The following is a 17,670-nucleotide window of genomic DNA, read 5'->3' as shown; positions in this document are numbered from 1 at the left end:
TATGCAAAGAGTTATAAATATCAAACACAAAATGGACAAAATATTTTTACAAAGTTGTCTAAGTACATATAATTTACAGAAAAGACATTATCAAATGCCTTATCATCAGCATACAAAAAATGATTTACCTCGCATTCCCCTTTGACAGTTAGTGCTTCACTGGCATGACTACTTGAACAAAAAATATTGTAAAAGAGCACACTGTTTATATACACAAAAAGTATGGGGAATTGATGTGAGGATCTACTATTTACACACACAAAATTGTCAACTGATACTTGTTTGTTTTGGATTACAGATGCCAACATTCTTTAAGACATGAGCAAAAGTTTTTGGCTTTTGGTTGAAGCAGTCACTGTAGAAAAAATAGTTTTCATCATGAGAAAAAAATGGAAGCTAAAAATGAAAGATAATGTTAATAAATGTGTAATAAATTTTTGAGATGAACAGATTCATAGCATGGAGCAATTAATAATAAACTATAGTTACCTAGTTTTTTTTGTATGGAGCAAAGTCTGTCTATGAGCTGGTTGGTGACGATTTTCTTTTGAACAATTTGATTGGAATCTGGTCTTGATCTTGCGCATCTGTTTCACATATTTCTTCTGCTTGACTGTATCACAAATATTTAAGATATGAAAAAGATAAATTTAGACCATATTGAGTTCAATTTGAGATGCAGTTCAAAATATTGATATATAGTGTATAACCTTGTTTTAAACGGTACAAAAAGGGCTCTTCTAATTGATTCTCTTTTTCTTTTATGTGAACCAGCAATTATGTCAACAGGTGAATCAGTAACTATGTCAACAGGTGTGCTTGAAGATGAAACTGCTGTAGAAGAGACTGTAACTTGTTTACTTAGAGATTGTGGAGTTGTTGGTTGAATGGTGAGCTCCTCAGAAATGTTATAGATGAGAAGATCATTCGAGTTCAATGAATTTCTTCTGCTTCCAAATCGAAGGTGATAAATTTTTTTCTGCCCTATAAGTCTAAGAAACTCACTTGGCAACTGTTTTTGATCCACTGATCTCTGATTGAAAACCAAATCTTTACAGGGTACGCCAAAAACTTTTTCACCTGATCTGCCAATGATAAGAGCACTGATCTCGTCTGTCTCATCTTCAAGAACTAAGAACACTTTGTACCTTCATTTAAAAACATAATATATAGAGCCTTATATGTTATTGAAAAGGCCAGAGAAAAGGGATGATTTCATACTAATTATCCTGTATTAGCTATACATATACATATACATATATATATATATATATATTTTTTTTTTTTTTTTTAAGTGAAGCAATAACATTATAAAGAACAGGACCTTCGAATGGTATTTTGTGCTTCTCTGTTGAGAAATTGCAGATTGTATAACATATCTTTTTCTAATATTTGAAACACTATTTGATATTTGAACTGATAGTTAAACTAAATAAATGAAGGCATTAGATGCTGTTGGTTTTTTTTAGATGGAAGTTGGGTGCAAAACTTAATAAACTAAGGCATGGTAGTAATGATAAAATTTGGTGAAAATGAGATTGAATTAACTTATGAGATATTGTTAGCTCTTCATTGGACCAGTACTGAGAGGTATACAACTTGAAAAATACATGCAAGTCAAGAGTTTGAACAAATATCATGACCTGAAACAAATTGACTAATATCAAGAACACAGACTTGGCTAGGTTGGGTAATATATGAATGATTTGGTGAATGGAATGTAATACTTGTAACTCCTAGTTTTTACACTAAATGTTGGACAAAATAAGAGTAAAAAGATCAATGACATCTTGATTGGAATGAAATACTTTTATATAAACGCTAAAAACCAAAATGTTATCAAACTAATTTGCAGTTGGAGAAGATAGTTGAAAAATTAATTATCAAAATGAGAAGAGTTAAACTAATTTAGGCATTGTTCTCAACATTATTAGCACATATCTGACTTGTAGGAAAAAGAACTAATGCTAATCTCAAGAGAGAGGAGTTAATAGTAAAGAAATGCTACAAATCTTATTAACAACATCTATATCCACAACAGAAGAAAGCAAATCTTGATTCTAATTGCAATTATTAATGAAGTGATTGGGTTTCAGGTTGTAGTTGATGCTATTTAATTGATTATTGGTTTGATAAATGGAATCTAAACTTGCAACAATTCATAAAATAGAAAATTTGAAAAAATGTTAGAATTATTACCATGGAGTGGGAATCTGATTTGAATGCTTTTGGCAAATAAGTTGACCACTTGTTGGATCTTGATGCATTTGTTTTGCGCACGTAGGGCAAGCCGTGTACCACCATTCATATTTCGTATTGTATCGCTTAATCGATGCTTTGCACAAAAATGTATCATTCTGTGGAATGTTGAAAAATTTGCATTAACACAGGGACAAATTATTAAATAGATAAGTTTTATGAAATAACTTCATAAAAATTGAAAACGTTTTTATTGAACATAATTAAAAAGAAAACATTTTATATACCTTATATAAGTCAGGATCCAAATATCCTAACTCCTCAAGTGTCATCTTTTTCCCAGTTTGGAAAATGTCTTGCTCATTGGCTTGCTTGGAAGGAGGCAGTGTTTTAATGGGATGAGGCCAGGTTGAAAACCTGTAATCATTTAGATTGAAAATTGGAAAAACAAAGATAAAAATAATTTAATATATATACATATATATATATATATATATATATATATAACCACGCTATGATTATCATTGTATGAGAGTGAATGGACTCACACTGATTTGTATGTATTCAATTCTGGAATGTCTGGATCTATAAAGAAAAGTGTTGAACCAGTGTTGTTCAAGATGATGCTATCTGTGCATTAAACAAAAGTCAAGATATAAAAAGAGAAAAGTTATGTAATAATTGACATTTAAAATAGTTTTTAATCCAGGCAAACAAAAAATTGCAAATCGTAGGTTATAAAATTTAATATCGTTTTATAGATTTTAAATAGTGTATCACAATAAAATCATATCTAACTCAAAACGGGCAGCATGAAAATTAAGTTTCTTGTATGAAAAACTACCTATACAATATGATGCAGATCTCTCATCAACAATTTGACTGTTTTCTATGTGAGAAGCTTTGTTTGATCATGATTAAATGAAATGTATTTATTGATGTGTAGAAAAATTGCTAATTTACACTTGTAATTATGTAACATTATAAGTTAACATTTTTTTTTATGCATATACGTAAAGATATGAGACATTAATGGAGTCAATGTTTGAATACGCTTTATAAAATAAAATCACCAAACATGGTTTTGCAAGGGCAGAGAAACAAAATAAAAGTCAGTTTAATAGCTAAACAAATTAGAAAGAGAAAAAAAAAAAGAAATTTTTTTTTATTAAAGTAAATACCTCCAAACAGTTTAACCTTCAAGCTTGTAAAAACAATAATGATTGGTTGGTGTAGTTGTTCTAATGAGAAAGCAGAAAAGGCATGTGCAACATCTGACCATAGTGTGATCTTAGCTTCTTCATTTCTGTAAAACAACGAAAGCCAAAAAGGATAAAAAAAATTTTAAAGTCATGAAAATCTTTGTATTTAAAATTATTGGAACTATTTTTAATAGAAGAATATGACTATTAGCCTATTGAAATGGAATTGACAGGTAAAAAGCTTTTAAATTTTATTATGGACACGAAATGACCTGATGTTTTGTATAACCAAATCACATTTGTCCTCAATTCTCTGATTGATCTGTATTGGTTCTACAGGCTGGACTGAAATGAGGTGGCCAATAACATCTTCAAATTTGAAAAAAAAAAAAAAAAAAAAACAAATTGGTAAGCTCATAGGAAATTGTTGAATAAAATAGGCACGAACATATATTAAAATGTTTATTTATGTATATGATTACCTGTCAAGATATCACATTTGTTTAACCGAGGATATAATTTGTTATAATCCTGCAAGAAAAATCTGTGTCGTGGAATAGGCGGAAAGACACTTGCCAACTTCTTAAAAACCGTCTTCGAAATGAAAATGATTTGGGTCTCATGTGGAACAACTCTATACTGAGCCCTTGCATAGTTAGTACGGAAATTCATGATCTCATAGCAAGTGCCTGCTTCAATCTTTGGAACTATTATTTCATAGTCCATTTCAGTAGAAGATGCTTCGATAGCTTGTTGCTTGATAATAAAAAAGAAAAAAAATTAAGGAAAAAAAAAGTTATAATGAGAACAGTGTGGGTAAGCATATTGTTCCAAATTTTATAGTTGAAATAACATGCAATTATGTGTAGATCATAAATATTAAATAGCAATATGGATCGTAAATAGCAACAGTGAATTAACAACTATAAGTAACAATTCAAAGGAAATGAACATGTGTACAAAAAGCTTTGCAGTGCACAGGATAAATGGCAAAACAAATGTATGATTTGAGAATATAAAACAGGACAATAAAGAGTTTTCAAATAAATTGTACACGATCTTTAGCACAGCCAGTATAAAAACTATGTCATGCGCTTTAAAGATAATAATTCATTCTTAACATAGAAGATCAAACGTTTATAAAGTCATTTGATAAAAAAATTATGACAAACCTTTTCATCAACCAATATACAGTGCAAGCCTGTATATTTGTCGCCCATGCCTGGGTATTTTGGTCTCCATATCCTACAAACACGTACTTTAATTCTGACAATCTTTTTATATGCCGCCAATTGATCAAGCGGAGTTGGACCTTCGTTTTCCATTTAATCTATAGAAACGAAATATTTATAAATTTATAAACCGTGCACCCAAGGAGATTTAAAATACCAGTCACAATATATGCATTTTTATAAATATTATAAACGGATAAAAAAAAAAAACTATAATTGAAATTTGATTTTGAGCGAGATCAGTTATTCAATAATAATAGTGAAATAAAAATACATACATTTATTAAATAAGTTGTCAGTCTCTTTTGATTAATACAATCAGATAAAAAAAATCATTTGTTGATCCTATCAAATTTGATTAAGCATTGAGATGATTTTGATACAACAAATAGTCAACATTAAATAGGTCTGTACAAAATAGTATAATCTAGTTAACAAAACAAAACATACAAATACAAACGTTGCATCACAAATAAATCCGTATAAGAAAAGGCGGAATTGTTGTTAAATTGCAGCAGGAAAAACAATTAATTTAATAGTGTTCTTATTTGGTTATAACAGAAACATCACCTTCTTTACTTTTAACAACACACAATCCATATTAACAAAAGCATCACCATCACCACTTTAATAACAACATTTGATATAGTATATATAACACTTATATAGCGTGATATATTAAAAGATACCATAGTACAGTCTAAACAGAAGTAAAACCAATCAGATAAAAAAAAAATTTAAGTGAACACTAAAACGTATGATATAACACCCAGGTCAATTGATAAAAGGAAAAAGTAAAAAAAAAAATAATACCTGACAAAAGGAAGCAAGAACTCCAGCCAGAAATCCTCAAGACAGCACCTGTTTCCCAAAAAAAAAAAAAAAAAAACATGAAAATGCACGCTCCAACGAAAGAACATCATAAACAGCAAAACAACATCACAACTGCAAAGGAAAAACAAAAACTCCAAAGCAAAACAAAATGGAAAGCAAAAAGCACAACAAAAATGAGGACCAAACTTACAAACCCAGATTGAGCACCGAAGTTACAAATTTAGATTTGCAAGCAGCAAATACCAAAAGAGGAGAAAAAACATAAGCCCGAAGCTAAAAAAAAGAAGAAAAGAAAAGAAAATATGACAGCAAACGTGCAGCAAAGAGAAGAGAAATAAAAGAGAAGAGCTTACAAACCCAAATTTGCAAGCAGCGACACAGAGAGAGGAGAAAACGCCGAAGTCGAAACCAAAAAGAAAGAAAAATGAGAGAGGAAACATGCAGAAAAGAAAAGAAATATAAAAGCGAAGAGCTAAAAAGCCAAATGCATGGGATCATTAACACGTGGTTTGTCCTAGCCAATATAATATATATATATATATATATATATATATATTTTTTTTTTTATCTTTTTGTTTTTCTCCCACCTCGCATCATGACCTTGGACTATCTTTTATGCCCTGCTAAATATATATTTATACATACATACATACATACATATATATATATATATATATATATATATATATTTCTGCTACTTCGCATTTATTATCTCTTTTTTCGAGGAATGAGCTTTTGGTTAGTGCCACCAGGCAACTGCAAAGCATCCACCTTTTCCTTTGTCTGTCTCTCAAATGGAAGAGGATGATCAACATGTGGCATAATGTAAACCAAAACATGATGATATATATATAAATATAAATATATATATTTCTATCACCGTGCATTTATTATCTCTTTTTCAAGGACTGGGCTTTGGTTACTGCCATCGGGCAACTGCAAGGCATCCATCTTTAACTCTGTCTGCCTCTCAAATAGAAGAGGATGATCAACACATGGCGTAATGTAAACCAAAACATGCTGATATATATATATATATATATATATATATATATATATATATATATATATATATTTCCATCACCGTGCATTTATTATCTCTTTTTCGAGGATCGAAGAGCACAGTGACCTGAAACAAAACACAGAAGCAAATCATACAACCAAACAATAGATCTAAGGATATATATTTCCATCACCGTGCATTTATTATCTCTTTTTCGAGGAACGAAGAGCACAGTGACCTGAAACAAAACACAGAAGCAAATCATACAACCTATATATTTCCATCAGCGTGCATTTATTATCTCTTTTTCGAGGAACGAAAAGCACAATGACCTGAAACAAAACACAGAAGCAAATCATACAACCAAACAATAGATCTAAGAATATAAACAAATCCACCCTGATAAAATCCAAAAACCAACAAAATCAGTACTAACCCAGGGATTTTAAACGGAGGATGCAACAACTATTTATTTTTCCAAAGGGTTTTAAACGCAAGAAATTTGCACAGATGATTTGGCAGAGAAAAATGAGAAAGATGAGAAGATCGGAAACCAAAGGTTGAGAAAAGGAAAGCAACTGGAAACTGAAGGAGATTTGGAGAGATGCAATTGAAGAGAACTTATCCACGATGATCGACGCGTGGCAAAACAGTGGAGAACGCATGGGAAGGCTGTGCAAAGGAAGAAAAGCAACGGGCAAGCTGGCATCAAACAAAGACAAACATGTTCCAGATTTTTGTTTTTTTAATTATATTTTGGTGGCAAACCATGCATCATTGCTGCGAGATGTGATGGGGTAAGGTTTTTTTAATTATTTTTTGGTGGCAAGCCATGCATCATTGCTGCGAGATGTGATGGGGTAAGGTTTTTTAATTATTTTTTGGTGGCAAGCCATGCATCATTGCTGCAAGATGTGATGGGGTAAGGTTTTTTAATTTTTTTTTTTGTGGTGGAAAGGCATGTACCATTGTCAGTGTGGATTAGGTAAGAATAAAATGCTGGAATCGAAGAGAGAGCCGGATGGTTACACAAAAAGTAAAATAGAAGAGGGAGTCAGAATGGAAAAAAAAGATACTCAGGATCATCAACACGTGGCCAAAGAGTGAAAGAATCCCGAAGAAAAGAAGGATAACAATAAAGCAAAGGAGAGAAACGGAAGAAAGCAAGGGAGAGAAACGGAAGCAAGGGAGAGAAACGGAAGAAAGCAAAGAAGCCAGGGGCAGATCCGTCATGACACTATTGCTGAACAGTGCCAGGAAGCAACTGGGTTTTAGTAGATATAATTTGAGGACATATGATTGCTAGGGTATATTGACACAAAGTAAAGGAGGAAAACATAAAGTAAAGCCCGCACTGGCATAGCCCATACACGTGATGATGAGCTCAGTTGAAAATTTTTCACCACAAACCAATGAAAAATGCGAATACGGATGGATGTTCAAAACAACTTTTTATTTTTTATTTTTTATTTTTTTAACGGAAATAAGTGTAAAATGCAGTTAACAGTATGTTTCCGAAGAATGAAAAGGGGGCTCATTGGATTATCACGTGTTTGTGTTGTTTGGATAGTTTCAAATATATGACGGTCTTGGTAGATTCAAAATCTTGGTAGATTCTTGTATAAATAGTGAATAACTTATACAAGATAGGTACACTATCATCTTACTATCTCATGATATGGATTATGAAAGTCTTTCAGCTACAGACTGTACATAGTTGAGAAGGACTAGGGTTTTCCTTCTTTATCCCGATCAGTCTTTTTGGTAACTTAAGCCTGTGTACTCTGCGTTTGGGCCTCTCCCTTTAACTTGGGCTGTTTGCCCCTCCTTCTTTTAGGGCCTTTCCCTCCTAATTTTAGGGTATTTTTATTTTGTTATGTCTTCCTTACTGTCGGGCCTTATTTAATGATGGCCGTTTTTAAGGTGTAGAGGTTAAAAGCTCACTATGGATGCAAATTTCCGCATTCTTCTTCTTGGACAAAATTGCACCCACAAAACAATTAACACCTTAAGTTAAGGCCAAGAGCCTCATGCGCCCATGATGAATTGAAGGGAAGAGGGGACTTTGGCCGAAGAACCTCCGGTGCCAAAATTAGAGTTTGAGGGAAAAATGTTTAGAGAAATTTGGAGAATTTAGCAAGAGAGTTTGAATTGAGTTTTAAAGAAAATGAGGTTGTTTATATAGGGGTGTGGCTGGCCACCTTGGGAGGAGATAGACCGGCCACTTGGATGGTTTTGTGGGTGAAGTTCATGATTTTTTAGCTAATTAATATAATTTAGAAAGGAATGAGTTGGGGGTTACCTTGTGGAGAAGATTTGATGAGGATGAATGAAGAATTTGAATAAATACCTATTTTGGGCGCTTTTGACTTGATTGAGGGATGATTGCCCACTGCTTGCGCGTAGAAATCTCAGTGTGCCTCGAGGGTAATCTTGTCTTTTTAACCCAAAAATCCACGTGTTGCCTCCATATTTTTCTTGATTATTTTTGGCTTCACAAATGCCCCCACACTTGCTGGGCTGCTCGCAGGAAAGGGCAGCAGGTGTAGAGATCGCCAACTTTGATGCAAATTCTCGCTTGAACTTGGAATTAGATTCTTCTAGGAAAGGGAAATAAATCGCCTCCAAAGCCTATTTAAGGCTACCTTAAGTAGGGGATTAAATCAACTTCAGAGGGCAATTATTTATCCTTACAAGAAAGAAAGAAAACTAAAGGATATTTGTTCCCCCTCCCTTAACACTCTTCTTTGCTTGGCCGTGCAAATAACCGTCTTCTGTTGATTTCTTTGTCTTCTTCACGCTGCACCGATGTAAGAAAAACTTAATTCTGCTTGCTTTTTTCTTGGGTGGTGTTGCCTTGGGGTAGCCGTCGAGGTGGTGCAACATGTCAACTGGCAGGGGCTAAGAGTTGGCTTGGCCTGGGCCAAGGAGGTGGTGCGGCAGGGACCATTGTTTGTGCTGCTCGGCTTAACTGAAGTAAAGGACTAGCTTGGCATGGGCTGAGGAAGCGGCGTGGCATGGGCCACAGTTTGGGCTGCCACGTTTGAGCTGCTTGCCAAAAATGAGGAAGCTGCTTGAGTTTGATTTCTAAGTTACCGTAAATGGAGCAGTCAAGGATGGAGCTGCCAAGATCGAAGTTGCTGAAGATGAAATGTCAAATGAGTGAACTGTTGGGTGCAAAGTGACTGCTGCCCCTTAGCCATTTGTTGCTTAGTTGGTCTTCAAACATTCGATCTTTTGAGCTAAGTGGCCTTCCGCACTAAAGAGCTTACCCAGATGGGTGTAAGGGAATTAGTTTACCCTCTCACACTAGAGAGCAATTAGTTTATCCTCTCGCATTGGAAAGCAGACCCTTATGGGTGTTGGGGAATTAGTTTACCATCTCGCACTGGAGAGCAATTAGTTTATCTTCTCGCACTGAAGAGCTTACCCAGATGGGTGTCAAGGGATTGGTTTACCCTCTTGCACTGGAAAGTAATTAGTTTATCCTCTCGCACTGGAGAGCTTACCTATATGGGTGTCGGGAGATTTGTTTACCCTCTCACACTAGAGAGCAATTAGTTTATCCTCTCGCATTGGAGAGCTTACCCAAATGACTGTCAAGGGATTGGTTTACCCTCTCATATTAGAGAGCATGGAAGTCGTTGTCGTGAGTGTAGCTGAGGAAAATTGAACTATTGGACAACTGAAATAATCATCAGCTTGCAAGGTTTTGTATGGCGATCTTCTTGAGACTTCGAACTGCTTATGGAACCCGCGTAAGGGTGTAAGCGTAGCGAGCTACTCCCAGAATTATTGCGCCATCATTAGATGTTTCGTCATGTGTCATTTTGAGGCTTTGGTTGATGATCTATTAAGAATTCGAATGGATTGCAAGCTTCTTCACCACTAAGTTTTTTACTAGTGAGGGCTGCTAATAATGCATTAGCTTCGTCGTTGGATGCTTTGAAGTTTGGAGTGCCATGGGCTTGGTCGGCGCAAGGCACAAGGCAAGATCGGCACGACTGGGAGCCGCGGTGCAAGATTGGCATAGTTATAAGCCATGGTAATAGATCAATGGCTGTCGGGAGTCGTGGAATAAGTCGGCACAATAGGAGTAATAATGACAGATCAAGAGCTGTGAGCGCAGACCTAGGGTTGGCTTAGGCCAAGTTATGCGTAGTAAGAGGAACTGGACCACTAGGTCTATGATGCTCGGTTACTGGTGATGTGCTGCGTCTGGAGTGTTGAGAACAAGGCCTGTCATCTGTTCTTGGTGGTTAGGTTGGTGTGTCATTCTGGTACTTGTTTGCCCCCGACACGTCATTAGGCTAAGCTACTACCTTTGTCGAAACAGAAGTAATCTTTGTATTCGACAATTTATATAAGATAGTCATGTCTGCTCGATCTTGTCATTGAAAGGTGACCCGCTTATATTGGTCATGTCTCATTGGAGTGCCTCATCAGTAGCTTCGTTGCATTGGAAATCGTGTAATCGTTCCGTCATAAGCCTCTCAACTTCTTCCTGAATTTTCCTTTAGTTGGGCAACGGAGCTTCCGGTTGCCCTCGATCTTGACCTACTAGTCTAGGCTGCTCTTCTATGTGCTCGACTCGTCTATGTCTCTGCTGCAGTGCATGTGGTACATCCCTAGTAGGCGAGTGAATTCCTCGCAGGCCATCTGTTGAACTTGAGCTGACTAAGTGACCGCTTCTTTCCGTCCGTCGTGCTGCCTATTCTGATGTAAAGTAGAGGATACTCCTTGTGGGCTTAGCCGCAAATGAACTCTTCGCTTGGAAGGTTGCTCTTGTTTATTATCAGAGTGTGGTCTCAACCGTGAATGTATGCTCGTCCATGGGCCTAACTGAGAGTGCATGCTCCTTTGCGTGTTAAGATGAAAATATACGTTATCTCAAGGGCCCAGTCGGGAGTGTACACTACAAGAATGCTCGGTTCGTGGCTGGTCAAGTGGCTGCTTTTTAGGACGCATCTGGAGAGGTTTTTTGTCTGCCTTTGTCCTACTTCGAGACACCTCATCAGGGGCACGTTGCATCTCGGTGCACTGCAGGAGCTGATTCACCAAAGTTGTCTACTGTGCGCAGGTGATTGTCAACTCGATGACTTGTCGAGACAAAGGTTGTTCACTATTAGGGTTAGAAAAGCTTGGACGGAATACGTCTACTTGAGTAACGGAAGTGTAGTGGACTTCGGGTGCGAGATTTGAGTTGGGAAATGTCAAATCTGCAGAGAAATGGAGTGAAAATGACCCTGGTTCAATCGTCAGCCCATAAATTTGAAGCCGAAATGGTGGAACTACTAATCTTAGACAGACCTGGGTTGCTTGGAATACCACGGGAATAGGCTGGGCAACGGAAGCAAGATGGGCTGCGGGAGCAGACTGGATTGCAACAGCAGACTAGACTACGGGAACAGGCTGGGCCACAGGAGTGGGTTGCTCGGCATGTGGCGCACGTGGGTGCGAGACTAGGGCTCAGCTTGGCAACGCATTGAGTTCACGTCGAGCTTGAGTGGCTCGGGCCGTCTCACCTTGGGCTTAAGTCCGTGTGGGCTTGAATGGCATAGCTTAGGCTGTGGTTGTAGCGTCATGGGCCTTGCCGAAGGTGGCCGACGTGGTGGTTGCCATAATGGTGCCTTGTGGGGGTGATGCCACTCCACTCATCGTTGTGTTAAGCTTTGTAGATCGCCATGGTCCTAATCCTTGAACATTGGAATTTCCATTCGTCGAGGTTTCCAAATCTCTAGCCATTGTACTTTTCTTTTACGTTTTTTCAAAGAATTTTTAGAAATAAAAATTCCTAGAATAAGAATGTACGAAAAATCTACTAATAAGCAAGGAAACAAAAAACCTTAGATGTAAGAGTCTTCTATGAATGTGTGACTCAACTCTCAATGAAAGCACCAATTTGTGGATGCAAATTTCTGCCTTCTTCTTTTTGGACAAAATTGCACCTACAACCTTAGGTTAAGGTCAAGAGCCTCACGTGCCCACGATGAATTTGTTGGGGGGTGGGGGGGGGGCTTTGGCCGAAGAACCTCTGATGCCAAAGTTAGAATTTGAGGGAAAAATGTTTAGAGAAATTTGGAGAATTTAGCAAGAGAGTTGGAATTGAGTTGTGGAGAAAATGAGATGGTTTATATAGGGGTGTGGCCGGCCACCTTGGGAGGAGATGGACCGGCCACTTGGATGGTTTTGTGGGTGAAGTTCATGATTTGTTAGCTAATTAATAGATTAGTTGGGTAATTAATCAATTAATTAGCTAATTAATATAATTTAGAAAGGAATGATTTGGGGTTACCTTGTGGAGAAGATTTGTTGAGGATGGATGAAATAGGTTTTGAATAAATACCTATGTTGGGCTCTTTTGACTTGATTGAGGGATGATTGCCCACTACTTGCGCATAGAAATCTCAGTGTGCCTAGAGGGTAATCTTGTCTTTTTTACCCAAAAATCCACGTGTCACCTCCATATTTTTCTTGATTATTTTTGGCTCCACACTCACCTTGCATGCGGACGCCATCGGGTGCTGATTTGCTAAGCCCACAGGTAGAACCGGGTTTGTGATCTAGTGTAATTAAAACATTTAATTTTTTTTTGCTCGGCAGGTATGTATTTGTTTGATATAAAGTAGGAGGTTAGGAGCTAAGGGATATGTTTGTGTATTGAAGAGGAAAAGAAAGAGAGGCAGGGACGTGCAGCTAGGGTGAGGATCGATTCCAGTTAGGCTGAAACTGGGTTACGACTGCGACGTTGTAATTTATACCTTTAATTCTTTTTTTCGTTCACTGAGGCTGTTTTGGTCAATGAGAGAGGAGGAGAGTAATCTTATATCTTCAATTTTTTTTTTCCTTCATTGGTGTTTTTGTTTGCCAAAGAGGGGGAGATTAGGGTTGTCTTCGGAGGGAAATAGAGGCAGGGAGAGGGAATTGGTGAGGTTGGGAGAGTTCAATTTCAGGTCGATTAATTGGGACCTAGTAAATCCTATACTTTTATTTATTTATTTTAATTCATTGCGTGTGTTTTTGTTGGAGAGAGGGATAGGTGAGGGTTGTAGCCGGGGTGAAAGAGAGGCAGAGAGAAGGAGTTTGTGAGCTGGTGAAGGACTCGATTCCATTGGGATTTTATAAATCAAGGATTTGAATCCCTAATGGCGGGTGGTTTGCACTGGACTTGGTTGAAATCATAAATTTGGAATTCAATTATATAGGTGTAAAACTTGTGCTAGGTTGTGATACATTGTGTTGTAGTTGTGAAGTTTTGTAGCAGGTAGACATTGAAGTGCAATTGGATGGGGGATGAACTATTATTTTTATGTGGCCATGGTTGTTTTAGAAAGTTGTCACACAAGTGTTGGAAATTGTGCTACACAAAATTGTGACATATGATGAATGTATATGAATATCTGTGATAACTTACAAATGCTTATGACAATAAAACATAAGTTACTTACAGAAGCTTGACACTATGATATACTTAAAAAAAAATGCACAAAATATACATAACAACGAGTCGTAAATATATAAGAAGGCAGACTTGACCCTAATGACCCTTGGGTGGCTTGTGAGTCGCTTTTAAGTACTTGTACTCCTTGTAATTATCACCATCTCTTACGATGCTATCCACGTGCAAGGGCATAGTCCCAATCATATTCCTTCCTGTTACGATGCAGATACAAACGAAATTTTCTCAGACCCATCAAAGAAAGCAGAGTCACACTCTTGTTGGAGCTGGTTTGTCGCCCATAAAGTGATTGACATACGATATACATATTCCTCCTCTTTTAGAACTAGTTCATCATACTTACGCTTTTGGCTATGTATTTGGCGCTTGTATTTGGCCGATTTGTACGACACCTTGTTAAGATTTTGTTGTAACGCAACCTAAGTGGACTCCTGTTCATCGCACTTTTGATGCCACATATTGACGGACTGTGAGTAATTTCCTAATTTGATATTCTCTTGTGCAATTTGATCAATCCAAATATCGAAATCAACATCACTCTCCAAATCACACATGACGTCTGTGGTTGCCATGGTTGTGGACGAATTAAGTGTTGGGACCTATACTGTCCTTGGCTTGTATTTATAGGAGATCAATTTAGTATGTCATTAAATTATGTACACCAACAAAAATCTGGATGGACAAGACGGATATATAACGGTCTGTTGTAGGTATATTTAGTTCGTATATAGTTTACAACCAATTGGTTTCAAATTCCGTCGAAATCCTTTTAACTTTTTCTATAATTACATTAAGGATGTGTTGTGGTTGCTAGGAATTATTCAGTTTGTATACAGCCACATTTAATGGGGTGTGACATTTGATAGTTTTGGCTGTGTGTGGGTTTTTTAGCAGTTATGAATATTTGTGTCCACTCTACTATAGTCTTGTCAGTTAGGTCCTTCCAGAAGCACAAAATAAATATGCATATTGACCATTGACACAAAATCTGACAAGTACACAGAAGCATATCACCATTCCCATAGGCAATGTTAAACACCTAGTTTGAACATTTGAGAACCAAAAAAATGTTGCCATCCAACTCCCACATCTAATGTTAAAGACATGTACATACATTTGTGTTCCAAAAAACATGTACTTATCCCACTACCACATCCAATCTTACAGACATTGTAGAAATAATTGAGGGAAAAAAAACATGTACTAATCCCATGCACGGAAACTTAATTTGGTGTATCATTACGAAATGTAAGGACCTCGTGTACAGTTACATCATGAATGGCTTAATAATTGGGCGGCAAAAGTTGGCCATAAAACTTAAAGAATTAACCCCTTCGTGCACACCAAGTTTCTTCCTCAATTCCACTTCATCCTTAGCATAGGTGCAACCCTTGGATTTCTCTATTGGTTGAGTTCTTTCAAGTATTTCATGTGGTGGAGGGAGGCAAGAATCCTTGTTGCCTTTGTTTTTAATTCTTGGTTTGCCTTTTCAACAGTTCTCAACACATGACGAATATGTTTGATTCCCCTAACCAACTAAAAGTGTTTTCTCTTGCAAAAGAAAAGAGAGTGGTTTGAGTGATGTATACTTGAAAACATACAGTTTTATTGACGCCGACAACCACTGGGCCCTAAGTGTGGCTGCTTGTTGCTAGACTTTGGTTCTTTTCCAAGGGGTTGTATTCACAATGATTGGTTGATGAGATTTGGAATTGGGTGTAGGACAAACATATGTGGGAGTGAGAGTATCAAATAGGATTGTACTGGTTTTGGGAGGTGGAGTATTAACAATGATTGGAGGAGGAGTTATGGCTATTGGTGTATTAAAAAGAATTCCTCAAGGAGCTTTGGGTGTTGGTGTATTTAATAGGGTTGAATTGCCATGATTGAGTGGAGTTACTGATTCATCATAGATGTAAGGAGAGTTAGGAATTAAAGATGTAATGAAAGCTAGGAATAAAGAGAGATGGGAGATGAAAATTAATGAGTTGTGTTGACAACAATTAGGGGGGATTTAGGTGAAAACTTGGAATTTAAATCCCCTTTTTGCTGTCTTTTGCAAAGATCAAAGGATTTAAAGGGAAAAGGTTCCCCCAAAATTTTCATTTTCTGGTTGCAATTGCCATCTCAATTATCCACGTGGTGTGATCAGATAATGCCACAAGGAAATATGTTATCAATTATCCACCTAGCATGCTCAGGCAACTGTACTCGGATTAGACTTAATCCGAACTTGGAAAATCATGGTCCCACATTTATCCATCAAAGAAACTAGCTTCCCTCACTGACAAGTTTTGATTAAAGAATTGCAAGTCTGTAAGTATTCCCTTGGTTTCAAATGATAAACTGAGAAAACATGATGGTAGTCGTGCAGCAAATGAAAATCAATATAGGAAGATTATTGATAGCTTGTTGAATCTCACATAAACAAAGCCAGATGTATATTGCATGCTTACTTGCCAGGTTTATGCATTGTCCTACACATAAAAATTTTAGTACAACTAAGAGAGTACTGGGATATGTACAAGGAACCTTGAATTTTGGTTTGGAGTATGAAAATGGGAAGGGAAATGTTCTAATTGGATACTATGACAATGATTGGAGTGGCTCAGATGATGATATGAAAATCACCTGAGATTATGCATTCACCTTTGGGAGTGGAATGTTCTCTTGGTCATATGTGAAATAAAACTGTGTTGTATGGTCCATAGCTGAGCTTAATACATTTGTGCCTTTGAAGCAACTGCACATGCAATATGACTTCGATTTGTGCTAGAGGATTTTGGTGAGATGCAAACGCACTCAAGTGTGATAACATTTCATCCATTGCAATCACCAAGAATCCGGTCTTACATCAAAAGGCTAAGCACAATAACATAATATATCATTTTATTAAAAAAGCTTTGTAACAAGGAGTTATTGATCTTCTATAATGTCCAACTAAAGAGCAAGTTGCTGACACATTCACTACACACTAGCAAAGGAGATATTAAACTACTTGAGAAACTTGCTTGGAGTGAAATATGTGAAGAGTTTAAAGCGGAGTGTTGGATTATAAACATGTTTACAAATTTTACACTTGTAATTTTCTCATTGCACAATGTGTTTTTAGTTAGTGTACAAGCTGGAATTGGACACATGTATCAAGCTCACAGGCTGGATGTAATGGAGGGCTGAGATTGCATCTGAGTGTGTGCTAACTGTCTCCTGCAACGGTCCTTTTTTTAATGTATTGAGCTCACAAGCCAGCATGACTATTGTATTAAATTTAACGGTCATATTCTCTGTGTGAATGAATATCCATTGTTGACATTCACTCTTGTACTCATCTCTCTAACAGAAACCTTTCGTTTATTGTTGTTCATCCTTTTCTGGGTTTTTAGTATCAACATCTCAGACTCTTAACAAAAGTCTCGACACGGGGCTTTCACAATATTTCAGTTAAGAACGACTCACTTCAAATTATCACATACATGTGTGAACGTCTCTTTCATTGGACAAATTCTGGAGGATTCTAAAGCATTGCTGTCCATGATCACTAAAGCTTCCATTGCCCACGTCTGTCGCCAATCTAATCGAGCGGCGCATCATCCAGCCCTATTTTCCCTTAACGTCGGTAGCCCTACTTTTTGGTTGGACGGCCCTCCAGCTTTGTCTGCACTCAGAAATAAGAATGGACCACCTATTTTAAGAGGTAAAAATAAAATCACTTTTTTATTTTCAGTGTCTTCCCTACACAAT

General features: G+C 36.8%; 1 protein-coding gene across 9 annotated transcripts; it reads right to left on the bottom strand.

The window, feature by feature from the left end:
• On the bottom strand, positions 1-7,244 carry LOC137709759 (replication protein A 70 kDa DNA-binding subunit E). Of its 9 annotated transcripts, none has more exons than XM_088694802.1 (13): positions 6,907-7,244; positions 6,348-6,708; positions 5,447-5,494; positions 4,574-4,731; positions 3,884-4,157; positions 3,674-3,770; positions 3,381-3,505; positions 2,748-2,829; positions 2,487-2,616; positions 2,200-2,357; positions 711-1,148; positions 490-613; positions 1-355 (listed from the first exon to the last, which is right to left on the bottom strand). In XM_088694802.1, the coding sequence occupies exons 4-12, from the start codon at positions 4,724-4,726 to the stop codon at positions 520-522; spliced, it is 1,551 nt and encodes a 516-aa protein (XP_088550928.1). In that variant the 5' UTR covers positions 4,727-4,731; positions 5,447-5,494; positions 6,348-6,708; positions 6,907-7,244; the 3' UTR covers positions 1-355; positions 490-519. The 9 variants fall into 9 exon arrangements, with proteins under 9 accessions (XP_088550928.1, XP_088550934.1, XP_088550932.1 ...); XM_088694808.1 differs by having other exon boundaries at positions 1,006-1,148; XM_088694806.1 differs by having other exon boundaries at positions 6,353-6,708.
• Positions 7,245-17,670: the final 10,426 nt, after the last annotated feature.

The sequence above is a fragment of the Pyrus communis genome, chromosome 5 (assembly GCF_041283825.1).
Source record: "Pyrus communis isolate YQ-2024b chromosome 5, ASM4128382v1, whole genome shotgun sequence".
In the NCBI taxonomy this organism is placed as follows: domain Eukaryota; kingdom Viridiplantae; phylum Streptophyta; class Magnoliopsida; order Rosales; family Rosaceae; genus Pyrus; species Pyrus communis.
Note: the sequence above shows the minus strand (reverse complement) of the source record. Positions and strands in the feature narration are given on the sequence as shown.

Excerpts from the sequence above, each read along its gene's own strand:
- LOC137709759 (XM_088694802.1), bottom strand. The coding sequence starts at position 4,726 with ATGGAAAACGAAGGTCCAACTCCGCTTGATCAATTGGCGGCATATAAA. Across the intron at positions 4,158-4,573 it reads GTATATTGGTTGATGAAAAG|CAACAAGCTATCGAAGCATC; the intron begins GTTTGTCATAAT and ends TTTATTATCAAG. Across the intron at positions 2,830-3,380 it reads GAAGGTTAAACTGTTTGGAG|ATAGCATCATCTTGAACAAC; the intron begins GTATTTACTTTA and ends TTTAATGCACAG.